Source organism: Mustela lutreola, chromosome 10 (assembly GCF_030435805.1).
Source record: "Mustela lutreola isolate mMusLut2 chromosome 10, mMusLut2.pri, whole genome shotgun sequence".
Classification (NCBI taxonomy): Eukaryota; Metazoa; Chordata; class Mammalia; order Carnivora; family Mustelidae; genus Mustela; species Mustela lutreola.
The window spans coordinates 25,411,900-25,426,714 of record NC_081299.1 but is presented as its reverse complement, the minus strand read 5'-3'; the positions used below and the strand labels follow the sequence as shown (position 1 = coordinate 25,426,714).

General features: G+C 45.5%; 1 protein-coding gene across 1 annotated transcript in view; it reads left to right on the top strand.

Moving 5' to 3' along the window:
- CSMD2 (CUB and Sushi multiple domains 2) overlaps nucleotides 1-14,815 on the top strand; it is a 616,179-nt gene that overhangs the window by 207,568 nt on the left and 393,796 nt on the right. Inside the window, exon 5 of the mRNA XM_059136925.1 lies at nucleotides 11,215-11,422. Coding sequence (XP_058992908.1) covers nucleotides 11,215-11,422 — 208 coding nt within the window. The remainder of the gene's footprint in view (nucleotides 1-11,214; nucleotides 11,423-14,815) is intronic.

Genomic DNA, 14,815 nt, shown 5'->3' with positions numbered 1-14,815 from the left:
CTAGAGCATCTTCAATCAAAGCCAGATGTTCAGGAACCAGGGGGTTGGAGGAGCCCAAGAAGGAGGGCCCACTCAAATGGGAAAGGGGCCACCTTCAAAGTGGACTGGCAGCTCTGGGCAGAGGGCCCAAGCTCTCCAGTGTTCAGTCCCAGCACAGTCTAGAAATCAGACTAAGGTTAGGAGCTTTGAAGATCTCAGGATGGCTTACCAGACTGCTTTCAAGCAGGGTGTGTGGTATCTTTTTTTTTTTTTTTTTTTTTTTTTTTATTTTTTATTTTTTATAAACATATATTTTTTATATACATATATTTTTATCCCCAGGTCTGTGAATCACCAGGTTTACACACTTCACAGCACTCACCAAATCACATACCCTCCCCAATGTCCATAATCCCACCCCCTTCTCCCCAACCCCCTCCCCCCGGCAACCCTCAGTTTGTTTTGTGAGATTAAGAGTCACTTATGGTTTGTCTCCCTCCCAATCCCATCTTGTTTCATTTATTCTTCTACCCACTTAAGCCTCCATGTTGCATCACCACTTCCTCATATCAGGGAGATCATATGATAGTTGTCTTTCTCTGCTTGACTTATTTCGCTAAGCATGATACGCTCTAGTTCCATCCATGTTGTTGCAAATGGCAAGATTTCATTTCTTTTGATGGCTGCATAGTATTCCATTGTGTATATATACCACATCTTCTTGATCCATTCATCTGTTGATGGACATCTAGGTTCTTTCCATAGTTTGGCTATTGTGGACATTGCTGCTATAAACATTCGGGTGCATGTGTCCCTTTGGATCACTACATTTGTATCTTTAGGGTAAATACCCAATAGTGCAATTGCTGGGTCATAGGGCAGTTCTATTTTCAACATTTTGAGGAACCTCCATGCTGTTTTCCAGAGTGGCTGCACCAGCTTGCATTCCCACCAACAGTGTAGGAGGGTTCCCCTTTCTCCGCATCCTCGCCAGCATCTGTCATTTCCTGACTTGTTGATTTTAGCCATTCTGACTGGTGTGAGGTGATATCTCATTGTGGTTTTGATTTGTATTTCCCTGATGCCAAGTGATATGGAGCACTTTTTCATGTGTCTGTTGGCCATCTGGATGTCTTCTTTGCAGAAATGTCTGTTCATGTCTTCTGCCCATTTCTTGATTGGATTATTTGTTCTTTGGGTGTTGAGTTTGCTAAGTTCTTTATAGATTCTGGACACTAGTCCTTTATCTGATATGTCGTTTGCAAATATCTTCTCCCATTCTGTCAGTTGTCTTTTGATTTTGTTAACTGTTTCCTTTGCTGTGCAAAAGCTTTTGATCTTGATGAAATCCCAGTAGTTCATTTTTTCCCTTGCTTCCCTTGCCTTTTGCGTTGTTCCTAGGAAGATGTTGCTGCGGCAGAGGTCGAAGAGGTTGCTGCCCGTGTTCTCCTCAAGGATTTTGATGGATTCCTTTCGTACATTGAGGTCCTTCATCCATTTTGAGTCTATTTTTGTGTGTGGTGTAAGGAAATGGTCCAATTTCATTTTTCTGCATGTGGCTGTCCAATTTTCCCAGCACCATTTATTGAAAAGGCTGTCTTTTTTCCATTGGACATTCTTTCCTGCTTTGTCGAAGATTAGTTGACCATAGAGTTGAGGGTCTATTTCTGGGCTCTCTATTCTGTTCCATTGATCTATGTGTCTGTTTTTGTGCCAGTACCATGCTGTCTTGATGATGACAGCTTTGTAATAGAGCTTGAAGTCCGGAATTGTGATGCCACCAACGTTGGCTTTCTTTTTCAATATCCCTTTGGCTATTCGAGGTCTTTTCTGGTTCCATATAAATTTTAGAATTATTTGTTCCATTTCTTTGAAAAAGATGGATGGTACTTTGATAGGAATTGCATTAAATGTGTAGATTGCTTTAGGTAGCATAGACATTTTCACAATATTTATTCTTCCAATCCAGGAGCATGGAACATTTTTCCATTTCTTTGTGTCTTCCTCAATTTCTTTCATGAGTACTTTATAGTTTTCTGAGTATAGATTCTGTGTCTCTTTGGTTAGGTTTATTCCTAGGTATCTTATGGTTTTGGATGCAATTGTAAATGGGATTGACTCCTTAATATCTCTTTCTTCTGTCTTGCTGTTGGTGTAGAGAAATGCAACTGATTTCTGTGCATTGATTTTATATCCTGACACTTTACTGAATTCCTGTATAAGTTCTAGCAGTTTTGGAGTGGAGTCTTTTGGGTTTTCCACATATAGTATCATATCATCTGCGAAGAGTGATAATTTGACTTCTTCTTTGCCGATTTGGATGCCTTTAATTTCCTTTTGTTGTCTGATTGCTGAGGCTAGGACCTCTAGTACGATGTTGAATAGCAGTGGTGATAATGGACATCCCTGCCGTGTTCCTGACCTTAGCGGAAAAGCTTTCAGTTTTTCTCCATTGAGAATGATATTTGCGGTGGGTTTTTCATAGATGGCTTTGATGATATTGAGGTATGTGCCCTCTATCCCTACACTTTGAAGAGTTTTGATCAGGAAGGGATGTTGTACTTTGTCAAATGCTTTTTCAGCATCTATTGAGAGTATCATATGGTTCTTGTTCTTACTTTTATTGATGTGTTGTATCACATTGACTGATTTGCGGATGTTGAACCAACCTTGCAGCCCTGGAATAAATCCCACTTGGTCGTGGTGAATAATCTTTTTAATGTACTGTTGAATCCGATTGGCTAGTATTTTGTTGAGTATTTTCGCATCTGTGTTCATCAAGGATATCGGTCTATAGCTCTCTTTTTTGGTGGGATCCTTGTCTGGTTTTGGGATCAAGGTGATGCTGGCCTCATAAAATGAGTTTGGAAGTTTTCCTTCCATTTCTATTTTTTGGAACAGTTTCAGGAGAATAGGAATTAGTTCTTCTTTAAATGTTTGGTAGAATTCCCCCGGGAAGCCGTCTGGCCCTGGGCTTTTGTTTGTTTGGAGATTTTTAATGACTGTTTCAATCTCCTTACTGGTTATGGGTCTGTTCAGGCTTTCTATTTCTTCATGGTTCAGTTGTGGTAGTTTATATGTTTCTAGGAATGCATCCATTTCTTCCAGATTGTCAAATTTATTGCCGTAGAGTTGCTCATAGTATGTTCTTATAATAGTTTGTATTTCCTTGGTGTTAGTTGTGATCTCTCCTCTTTCATTCATGATTTTATTTATTTGGGTCCTTTCTCTTTTCTTTTTGATAAGTCGGGCCAGGGGTTTATCAATTTTATTAATTCTTTCAAAGAACCAGCTCCTAGTTTCGTTGATTTGTTCTATTGTTTTTTTGGTTTCTATTTCATTGATTTCTGCTCTGATCTTTATGATTTCTCTTCTCCTGCTGGGCTTAGGGTTTCTTTCTTGTTCCTTCTCCAGCTCCTTTAGGTGTAGGGTTAGGTTGTGTACCTGAGACCTTTCTTGTTTCTTGAGAAAGGCTTGTACCGCTATATATTTTCCTCTCAGGACTGCCTTTGTTGTGTCCCACAGATTTTGAACCGTTGTATTTTCATTATCATTTGTTTCCATGATTTTTTTCAATTCTTCTTTAATTTCCCGGTTGACCCATTCATTCTTTAGAAGGATACTCTTTAGTCTCCATGTATTTGGGTTCTTTCCAAACTTCCTTTTGTGGTTGAGTTCTAGCTTTAGAGCATTGTGGTCTGAAAATATGCAGGGAATGATCCCAATCTTTTGATACCGGTTGAGTCCTGATTTAGGACCGAGGATGTGATCTATTCTGGAGAATGTACCATGTGCACTAGAGAAGAATGTGTATTCTGTTGCTTTGGGATGAAATATTCTGAATATATCTGTGATGTCCATCTGGTCCAGTGTGTCATTTAAGGCCTTTATTTCCTTGCTGATCTTTTGCTTGGATGACCTGTCCATTTCAGTGAGGGGAATATTAAAGTCCCCTACTATTATTGTATTGTTGTTTATGTGTTTCTTTGATTTTGTTATTAATTGGTTTATATAGTTGGCTGCTCCCACGTTGGGGGCATAGATATTTAAAATTGTTAAATCTTCTTGTTGGACAGACCCTTTGAGTATGATATAGTGTCCTTCCTCATCTCTTATTACAGTCTTTGGCTTAAAATCTAATTGATCTGATATAAGGATTGCCACTCCTGCTTTCTTCTGATGTCCATTAGCATGGTAAATTCTTTTCCACCCCCTCACTTTAAATCTGGAGGTGTCTTCGGGCTTAAAATGTGTTTCTTGGAGGCAACATATAGATGGGTTTTGTTTTTTTATCCATTCTGATACCCTGTGTCTTTTGACAGGGGCATTTAGCCCATTCACATTCAGGGTAACTATTGAGAGATATGAATTTAGTGCCATTGTATTGCCTGTAAGGTGACTGTTACTGTATATGGTCTCTGTTCCTTTCTGATCTACCACTTGTAGGCTCTCTCTTTGCTTAGAGGACCCCTTTCAATATTTCCTGTAGAGCTGGTTTGGTATTTGCAAATTCTTTCAGTTGTTGTTTGTCCTGGAAGCTTTTAATCTCTCCTTCTATTTTCAATGATAGCCTAGCTGGATATAGTATTCTTGGCTGCATGTTTTTCTCGTTTAGTGCTCTGAAAATATCATGCCAGCTCTTTCTGGCCTGCCAGGTCTCTGTGGATAAGTCAGCTGCCAATCTAATATTTTTACCATTGTATGTTACAGACTTCTTTTCCCGGGCTGCTTTCAGGATTTTCTCTTTGTCATTGAGACTTGTAAATTTTACTATTATGTGACGGGGTGTGGGCCTATTCTTATTTATTTTGAGGGGCATTCTCTGAACCTCCTGAATTTTGATGCTTGTTCCCTTTGCCATATTGGGGAAATTCTCCCCAATAATTCTCTCCAGTATACCTTCTGCTCCCCTCTCACTTTCTTCTTCTTCTGGAATCCCAATTATTCTAATGTTGTTTCGTCTTATGGTGTCACTTATTTCTCGAATTCTCCCCTCGTGGTCCAGTAGCTGTTTGTCCCTCTTTTGATCAGCTTCTTTATTCTCTGTCATTTGGTCTTCTATATCACTAATTCTTTCTTCTGCCTCATTTATCCTAGCAGTGAGAGCCTCCATTTTTGATTGCACCTCATTAATAGCTTTTTTGATTTCAACTTGGTTAGATTTTAGTTCTTTTATTTCTCCAGAAAGGGCTTTTATATCTCTCGAGAGGGTTTCTCTAATATCTTCCATGCCTTTTTCGAGCCCGGCTAGAACCTTGAGAATTGTCATTCTGAACTCTAGATCTGACATATTACCGATGTCTGTATTGATTAGGTCCCTAGCCTTCGGTACTGCCTCTTGTTCTTTTTTTTGTGGTGAATTTTTACGTCTTGTCATTTTGTCCAGATAAGAGTAAATGAAGGGGCAAGTAAAATACTAAAAGGGTGGCAACAACCCCAGGAAAATATGCTTTAGCCAAATTAGAAGAGATCCAAAATCGTGAGTGGGGAGAAAGGGGATAAAAAGAGGTTCAAAGGGCGCCTGGGTGGCTCAGTGGGTTAAGCCGCTGCCTTCGGCTCAGGTCATGATCTCAGAGTCCTGGGATCGAGTCCCGCATCGGGCTCTCTGCTCAGCAGAGAGCCTGCTTCCCTCTCTCTCTCTCTGGCTGCCTCTCCATCTACTTGTGATTTCTCTCTGTCAAATTAATAAATAAATAAAATCTTTATAAAAAAAAAAAAAAAAAAAAAAAAAAAAGAGGTTCAAAAAGGAAGAAAGAAAAAAAAAAAAAAAAAAAAAAAAAGAAAAGAATTTTTTTTTTAAAAAAGAAAACACCTAAGAAAAATGTAAAAAAAAATATATATATATTAGATAAACTAGTAAAAAATCGTTAAAAAAGAAAAAGGTAACAGTTAAAAAAAAAAAAAAAAATTTTACCCGAAGGCGAGAAAAAAAAAAAAAATGAAAAAGAAAAAATTAAATTAACTGCAAGACTAAAAAAAATCACAGGAAAAAAGCCATGAGTTCCGTGCTTGGCTTTCTCCTCCTCTGGAATTCTGCTGCTCTCCTTGGTATTGAAACCGCACTCCTTGGTAGGTGAGCTTGGTCTAGGCTGGATTTCTTGTTGATCTTCTGGGGGAGGGGCCTGTTGTAGTGATTTTCAAGTGTCTTTGCCCCAGGCGGAATTACACCGCCCTTACCCGGGGCCGGGGTGAGTAATCCGCTCGGGTTTGCTTTCAGGAGCTTTTGTTCCCTGAGCGCTTTCCGTAGAGTTCCAGAGGACGGGAATACAAATGGCGGCCTCCTGGTCTCCGGCCCGGAGGAGCCGAGAGCCCAGGGCCCCACTCCTCAGTGCGCCCTCAGAGAACAGCGCCCAGTTACTCCCGTCTGCCTGACCTCCGGCCGCGCTCCGAGCTCACCGAGCCTGCGACCGGTTCAAGGTAACACGGAGCTGCGAGCTTACTGTCGGCTCTGTCTCTGTAGCCGGCTTTCCCGTTCCAATACCCGCAGGCTCTGCGACACTCAGACACCCCCGATCCTTCTGTGACCCTGCGGGACCTGAGGCCACGCTGACCCCGCGTGGGCTTCGCTCCGGTTTAGCCTCTGGAGCGATGTCCCTCCGCGGAACAGACTTTTAAAAGTCCTGATTTTGTGCGCGGTTGCTCCGCCGCTTGCCGGGAGCCGGCCCCTCCCCCCGGGGTCTATCTTCCCGTCGCTTTGGATTCACTTCTCCGCCGGTCCTACCTTTCAGAAAGTGGTTGTTTTTCTGTTTCCAGAATTGCTGTTCTTCTTCTCTTCGATCTGCCGATGGATTTTCAGGTGTTTGCAATCTTTAGATAAGCTATCTAGCTGATCTCCGGCTAGCTGAAGCAGTCTCAGCTTGCTACTTCTCCGCCATCTTGACTCCTCCCCCGGGTGTGTGGTATCTTGACAGAGGCCACAGTCCTGGTGCCAGAGAGACTCAGCTGGAATCCTAACTGGCCACCCAACTGTGTGACCTTAGGGAAGTTGCTTAACCTCTCTGAGCATCCTGTTTCATTTCATTGTTCAACAGCTATTTACTGAGAGTCTACCAAATGCCAGAAGTGATAAGTGCTGGGGGCATATTCATTTCCTCAGAGCTGAGTAGCCCTGAGATTCCACTGAGCTCCATTAAACCCCTTGCTGGATGTCAACAGTCCTTTCTCCTTCCCAGAAGAGAGTCTTGCTACTGAAATTCTGGGTCCAGAGGCAAAGGTGTGTTGTTCTAAAAGACATTTCTTCTGAGTGAAACTTACAACTCACCTGAGTGAAACTTACAACTCACATCAAGGACAAACTTCCTAAAGTCCCAGCCTCATGGCATAAGGCTCTGAGCCAGGGCGGTGAGGGGCTGCACACCACCCTGCCACAGTGAGCCAGCAACCATCTGCCCAGCCTTGCTGCCCACAGACACAGCCCTCGTGGAGTGTACAGTCTAGACATTAAAAAAATGACATAACCCATCAATGAATTTGGGAAAATGATTCATTATGGGAAAGTGTGTGCCATCTGAAAGCATAAGATGGGGGGAAGGGTTTTCTGTATCTGGGAAGATCCTTGAGGAAGTGACACTTAGACTGGGACCTAGAGGCTGAGGAGGGGCCATCCAGTCCCCAAGAGGTGGGGAAGAAGGTTCTGGAAAGAGTAAGTATCACTTTCCAGGTCCTGGAGCAGGGAGATGCTTGGTACATTGGAAGAGCTGGGAGGAGGCCAGAGTGGCAGTGGGAGGTAGTCGGGAAATACTGGTATGAAGCAAGGCCCTGTACACCTTTATAAGCCATAGAATGGTATACTATATCATGAGTGACTGGGAGTTACTAAAGGTTCTTACAGAGACGAGGGGCATCCTTAGGTCTGTGTTTCCAGGATGGCTCAGGCTTCCATGTAAAGAATAATGGGCTGGAGCAGGAGGGGTGTTTGGAGACCAAGAGGGATGCCTCATGGCTGTGGACTTGGATGATCACATGGCTTCACATGGAGCAGGTGCAGGGCAGATGGGGAACCCAGTCAAGAGCTACTTACAGGGAGGAACGGGATTTGGTCTCCAGCTGGGTGTGGCATGTGGGAGAGGTCACTGATGGCCCTAGCCATCTGGCATAAGGTAGGTAGCACGGACACTCTCTGGGAAGGAAATGCCGGAAGGTCAGGTTCAGTAGGAGGAGAGCGCGATGGTGGTCTTGGTTGGGTTGAGGTAGTGAACAGCGTAAGATATCTGGTTGGGTTTCTAAGACCAGAATCACATGGAGGCCGCAGAGTCACCGTCTTCCCCCCTGACCTGCTCCCCTCTGGCATGGCCATGGCCAGCTGATGCTCCTCACACTGCTTCCTCACACCAGCCCCCCACTCGGAGTCCCCCTCTGACCCTGACCGGTCTTCCTTTCAGGTGTCTTTGCTTCTGCCTGCAGGTCATTAAATGTTGCTCTTCCCGGGCCTTCTTTACTGCTGTGCAGACACAGTTTCTCTTTGTCCCACTGACTCCCAGCCTCGGAGGCCCCCTGGGCTCATGGTCTCTGTGGGCACTGCCACCGGTTTACTCAGCAGCTCAGACTCAGCATGGGAGTGCCGAGGGCCATCACTGTCCTGCTGAGCTTCTTCTCTTCTGGGGCTCCCATTTACCCAGACAGCGTCATAATGCTGCCCTGTTAGAAACATCCACCTCCTCTTTCCCTCCTCCTCTCCTTCGCTGGCCACTCCCAGGTGGAGACCGTGTCTTCTCACTTCTCCCCTGCCTGGCTCCTGAATCCTTCTGTTTCTTCTCTTTCTCCCACTGCCACTGCCCCTCATTGAGGCTTTGATGAGTAGAACAACCTCTTCGTGCTAAGAGTTGGCATTTATAAATGGGCTCATTCTCTTGAACTAGACCTTGACCCTGTAGAATGACATTAATGAGGATAGTTCAGGACCTCCAAATGAACTCACTTTGACCTCCACCCCACACTTCTTCTGTATATCCAGCTGTCAACTCTGTCTCTGCACCAGGACATCCCTCATGCACACTCAGTCCTTGGATCCAAAACTGAACTCCTGCTTGCCTTCCCCACAAGGCACATCCCTCCTGGGTTCTTGCTATAGGCAGTACCTTTCATTCATCCAGATTCTCATGCCCCAAACCTGGAGCTCATCCCTCCCAACTGCCAAAGCCTGTAGATTCTGCTTCTAAAATCTCTCTGAAATCAGTGCTCTTCCTGCAGTCCCCATGACTTCAGCTCCAATCTCATCTGGCCTCCCCTGGACTTTGGTGACTACGTCCTACCAAAAACATCATGCCCACTCCCCTCACTCAGACCTCCTCTGTGCCATGGCTCCAGTGATCTTTCTAAAATGCAAATTCAATGATATTTTTTCACTACGCTTGATTCCCAAGATGAAGTGGAAGGAAAAGTCGAACTTAGTACCTGCTGGGTGTCTACATGGGCCAACCACTGGCTAATGCTAGGCACTGCACCATTAACGATCCCATCCAGCTATCCCAGCAAACCATCATACAGAGAAGCCAAATGAAGCTGCCAGAAATAATCTCCCAATTAGGGTCACATGGCTAGGAAATGGTGGAGGCTGAATTCAAATCTAGGCCCTCCTGACCCCCAAATCCATTTTCTTGCCAATACAATCCACTGCTTCCAAATCTTCTTGGCCCAGTGTTCTCTGTCACACGGATCCTTCTCCATTGCCGGTACCATCACCCACCATTCCTCTTAGTTCGCTCTGTGATAAGCTATTGAGAGCCCCTTATCTTAGGCATGCCTTGTTGCCTTTGTGCTTCTGTGCTTAAGACACTCGTTTCCCTGTTTTCTTAAATGCCATACCCTTTCTTCTCTATCTAGAGAACTCCTATTCACCCTTCAAAACCTAGCTCTAAGGGCATCTCCTCTGTTAACCTTTCCCAAACTGAGTCACCCAAGCAAAGTAATTTGCTGCTTTATCCATGTCCTCCAAGTATGAACTATACTCCTGGGAAATGGAAGAGTGCATTGGTTAAGGGCACAGCTCCTGGAATCAGGCTTAGAATTCCAGCTCCTTCAGTCACTATGAGCTGTGTCACCTGCAGCAAATGCCTGACTCTCTGTGTGCCTTAGTTTCCTCACCTACAAAATGGGCATATTACTTCACAGGGTCAAAGTAAGGACTACGTGAAAGATGTAGCATCATTAGAATGGTTCCTGGTATAGTGTAAGTGCTCCAGAAATATGAGCTTTTGTTATTGTTACCAGGTGGCCTCTGGCACACATAGGGAGCCAGCTTCTGCATTTCTCCATCTTTCACCACATAATCCTGCCTCTAGCAACACATGCTAAGTGTACTGCGCTCGCTTGCTTAGGTACAGGTTCTAGGACAACAGCTTAGACACCAGCCAGCTAGTGAGCCGCAGGAAAAGGATTAAGACGGCAGCCTCCGATGATCCAGAAGCCAGACCTCTTATTAACTAGTCTATGTCAGAGCATGCTCCCCGGATAATTTTTTCTAAATATCAAGTCTCAGCTGGGGTTTGGCTGGAGCAGTGTGACCGCCAGGTTGTGTGGTGGGAGGAGGGAAACACAGTCCCTGCCCTTGGGGATTCCCAGCAGAGCTCAGAACCTGCATGGCAGACAGACAGATGAATGGGTCACTTGGACAGGGCCACGTACATGTCTACCATCAGACACGTTGCAGCGGGAGCCCAGAGGAGAGAGCAGCCACCAAACGCTTACGGGCATGAGGCTCTCTCCCAGGAGGTGGCATTGGAGTCAGGCCTAAAAGCAGGAGAAGGGCTGCCCTGGAGAGAAGGCATCCTGGGTAGAGGGGGCCACAGTGTGAGCACAGGGCAGAAGGCTGGCTGTGCATGGCGTGAGAACAGAGCTGGCCCAAAAACAAGGGCAGGAGGGAGGATCTCAGTGGTCTGGCCAGAGTGTCACCCCAGGGAGCTGTGTTGAGTTTTTGTCTTGTTTCCCACATTGGAGGCTTCCTAAGTTCAGGTGGGAAGAAATATCCTATTCCCCACAGTGGTGACCATGGCAGTAAAGGTGACAGCTAAGTCCTTCCCTGCTCACAGCAGAACAATATGTGTGGTACCCTGAAGGTGTCCTGAATGTCAGAGTTCAGTCACAGTTCAGGGGCTGTGTCACCTTAGGTAGGTGACATAACTTCCCCGTGCCTCAATTTCCTCATCCGTTCAAGGAGAATAGTCAGATCTGAGATTCTCAGAACAGGGCCTGGGAACTAGAGCAGCTCACCTGAGCCTCTTCTCTGTGTGCCCACAGCGGACGATGCTTGCGGGGGAACCCTGCGGGGCCAGAGTGGCATCATCTCCACCCCCCACTTCCCGTCGGAGTACCACAACAACGCTGACTGCACGTGGACCATCCTGGCCGAGCTGGGAGACACCATCGCCCTGGTCTTTATTGACTTCCAGCTAGAGGACGGTTACGACTTTCTGGAAGTCACAGGCACTGAAGGCTCCTCCCTGTGGTAAGTGCAGTAGCCCCTCCCAGTCTCCATCCGGAGGCACAGTCTCCTCCAAGGCAGGGCCTGCACTCCAAGGTCCCTTTGCCACATCCTGGACCCACAGTTGATGAGTCTGGTTCTCATCGTGATGAAAACTCCCTGCGTGTTTTCAGAGCTGGGTCCATTTTTACAGTGATTTTGGGATCTGATTTGATGTGTACTCTTGCTGAAGATGATGGGCCTTGGCAGAGTGACTTGCCCTGAAAGTAAAAATGTTTTCTTTCTCAGGCCAGAGACTCAGTGTACGTGTTTGAAGTACAGTTGCCTTTGTGGAGGGTGTAGTCATAGTGTCCGACAAAGGGAACAGAATTGTTAGGTGGTTAGTCCCTAGGGCCCTCTCCTGGGCAAGGTTTCTGATGGGAAGTGTCTAGCTTCTGGTTTGGGTGATAAGCCTTGAGTAGTGGCGTGGGGCTTAGAATGTTCTCTCATCGTCTCCTCGTGGCTGTGTTATCGGGAGGAGGGCAAAGAGGATGGTATCAGCCCATCAGGTGCCCACAGAAAGGTGTCAAGACTTGCTTCCCATAAGATGGGGGCTGTCTTGCAAGCTTCATTGCAGCATAGGGGAAGCACAGAGAAGGTGTCCCCAAGGACTCTGAGAGTCAGGGAAGGACAGTGCCTGGGAAGGAGATGTGGCATTCAGTATTAGTGGGGAGGAAGAGGAGGAGAGAAAGCAAACAGGAGGCAGGGGCACATTTACTGAACTCCTCTTTCAGACCAGATGTCACGTCACAGGATAGAAACAACAGCTGTGGAAGAAAGGGTCCTTGGAGGGTGAGAAAACCAGACAAACCCACAGCAGGAGCCAAGTGTGACTATTTCCAGGGAACAGAATTGGAACTGACTCCTCCCAAATGTGGGCTAGGAGATCTGGGGGCCGGTGTAGCCTGGAGAACTCAAATGTCCTGGCACAGTGGAAGTCGATCTGACCCAAGAGTCCAAAGACCTTGGTGCCATAAGCTTGTTGAGTGAACTTGGCCAGATCATTCACTCCCCTGGATGGGGAGTTGAGGGAAACACATGTGAGTCAAAGACTGACCACTATAGGCAGGTTGCTGTTCTGTCAATGGTCTGGGGCAGCAGCTGGACACATGTGCTAGGAGTGGGGATGAAAGCCTGGGCGCCCCTCTTCCGGACTGGGACCCCAGTGCCCTGCCAGCCCGAGGCCCTCTGGCTTCCTGCCTCTTTTTGTTAAAATACCAATTTTTGTCACTGTAAATAGAATACATCTGCTTTGTATAGAAAACATCAAAAGGTATGGAGAAATGAATAAGAAATATTAAGAGTTTGGGGCGCCTGGGTGGCTCAGTGGGTTAAAGCCTCTGCCTCTGGCTCAGGTCATGATCTCAGGGTCCTGGGACGGAGCCCCGCATTGGGCTCTCTGCTCAGCAGGGACCTGCTTCCTCCTCTCTCTCTGCCTGCTTCTATGCCTACTTGTGATCTCTATCTGTCAAATAAATAAAATCTTTAAAAAAAAAAAAAAAGAAATATTAAGAGTTTGATGTATTTCCCTTTGGCCTTTTTGCTTTGTTTGAATCAAGCTAGCTGGCTATTTATATATGTTTTAATATTATAGAATTAAGATCTTAAAATCTATCTGTGGTTATATATTTTTAACTTAGCGTTATATAATGGAAATATTCCCTGTATCATTGCAGAGGCCTCCAAAACACAAGCGGTGCAGTAATAGCCTAATTTATTGAGCATTTGTTATCAATATGTCTCAGGCTGGTTCTAAGCTCTTTGGGCTATAATTTCATGTCTTCCTTATAGAAACTCTGTGGAGAAGGGAACATCCTTTTCCTCCTTTTCCAGATGAGGAAAATGAGGTCCAGAGAGGTTGTGTCCCTTGCTTGAAGCCACACAGCTAGTAAGGAGCAGAGCCAGGATTCAACCCCAGGGTAGTCGGACATGAAAGGCCATCTCCGTAAGCCATGACAGAACAACACGTCATGCACCTTACATTTGCGAAGGGCTGTCCCAGCTGTGCGGCATTCCCTCATCAAACTGACCAGGGTTTACTCATCAGATCTCTTATGAGGCCGTTCTCAAAAGTTTTCACTTCTGTAAACAGATGCCAAGATGAATAGGCCTGCCAGTTCCGTCTCTTCCAGTCCCAAGGCCTCTTCGACTCACTTGTTTATCCATGGGCCAAATGATCTCCCACAGCTTCTGCCCCCTCCCCAGGTGTGAATCCACACGTTGTCCAAACTTCTGGAGTGAAACAAATCTGAAAGACTATTCCTTTTCCTATTAAGTCACTCAGTGGGGAAGGAATTAAGCAGAGGAAATCGTTAGGGGAGTCATTCAGAACCCTTTGCTATAAGATTAAATTATAATTATTTACAGGGTTGGTGTCACCATTTCCAGGCAGGATGCATTTGTTGTTCTAATTTATACTTGCATAGCAATTATGGATAAACAAACTTGGAGGCTCAGGACGTGTGTGCAAAGAACCCACGCTCTCGCCTGCCCCTCTCCTTTATGGATCCCTAGATTCCTGTGAAAATGTGATGCTGCTGGTTTATGAGGGAGCTTTATATCGCCATGCATTAAGATTTTAGGATGTTTTCTTGAGTTCTGTGCCAAGTCATAGAAAGACTGCAGCTCCTGTTAGAAAAGATGAATGTAAATAACTGGGCATCCCTTCACCTATTGAGAAAACAGAGGCAGCTTTGAGAGAGGGAAAAAAAAAATCCACTACTTCCTACTGATTCAGGATGGGTGGGCATGGGATGTTCCTGACTCGGTTTCCCCACTCTTCTCGCTACCCAACCCCCGCCATGGGATACAAGCAGGAGAGTTTTCATTAGGGGTTCCAGTTGTTTGGATTTTGTGGACATCAAAATTTCCAAACAATTAGGGAAATAGAGGGTTGATCATTTTTCATTTTGCTAGGCAAGGACATTAGGGGGATAAAAAAGCGCCAACTCCTCAGACCATTATCTTATAAAACAAAGGCCAATTCAAACCCAAAACTGTGGCAGGATATAACCAATTTGCAGCCTTGCACTGGCACAGGGAAAGAAGGGGTAGGAGGAGTGCACAGAAGTAGAGGCACGTGGCGAGAGCAGCAGACCCCGCGCAAGGCGGACATCGGCCCAGGCCAGCCGCTTCCGGCTTCCGGCTTCCCTGTGCGTGACTGGCCACTGAGAACCCGGAAGTCTGTGCTTGGAACAGGAAATGGCTGTTCCTATGGTGAGCGCCAAATCCTGAACATCTGACGTGTCAAGAGATTCCTAAGTGTTTTAGATGTTCTCTCTCTAAAGTTAATTGCTATTAAAAAAAAAATTATTTTGTGATTGTCCATGCACAAAAGCTGGGTTTGAACTGAGAGTTACAATCCATAGTGTATTTGGT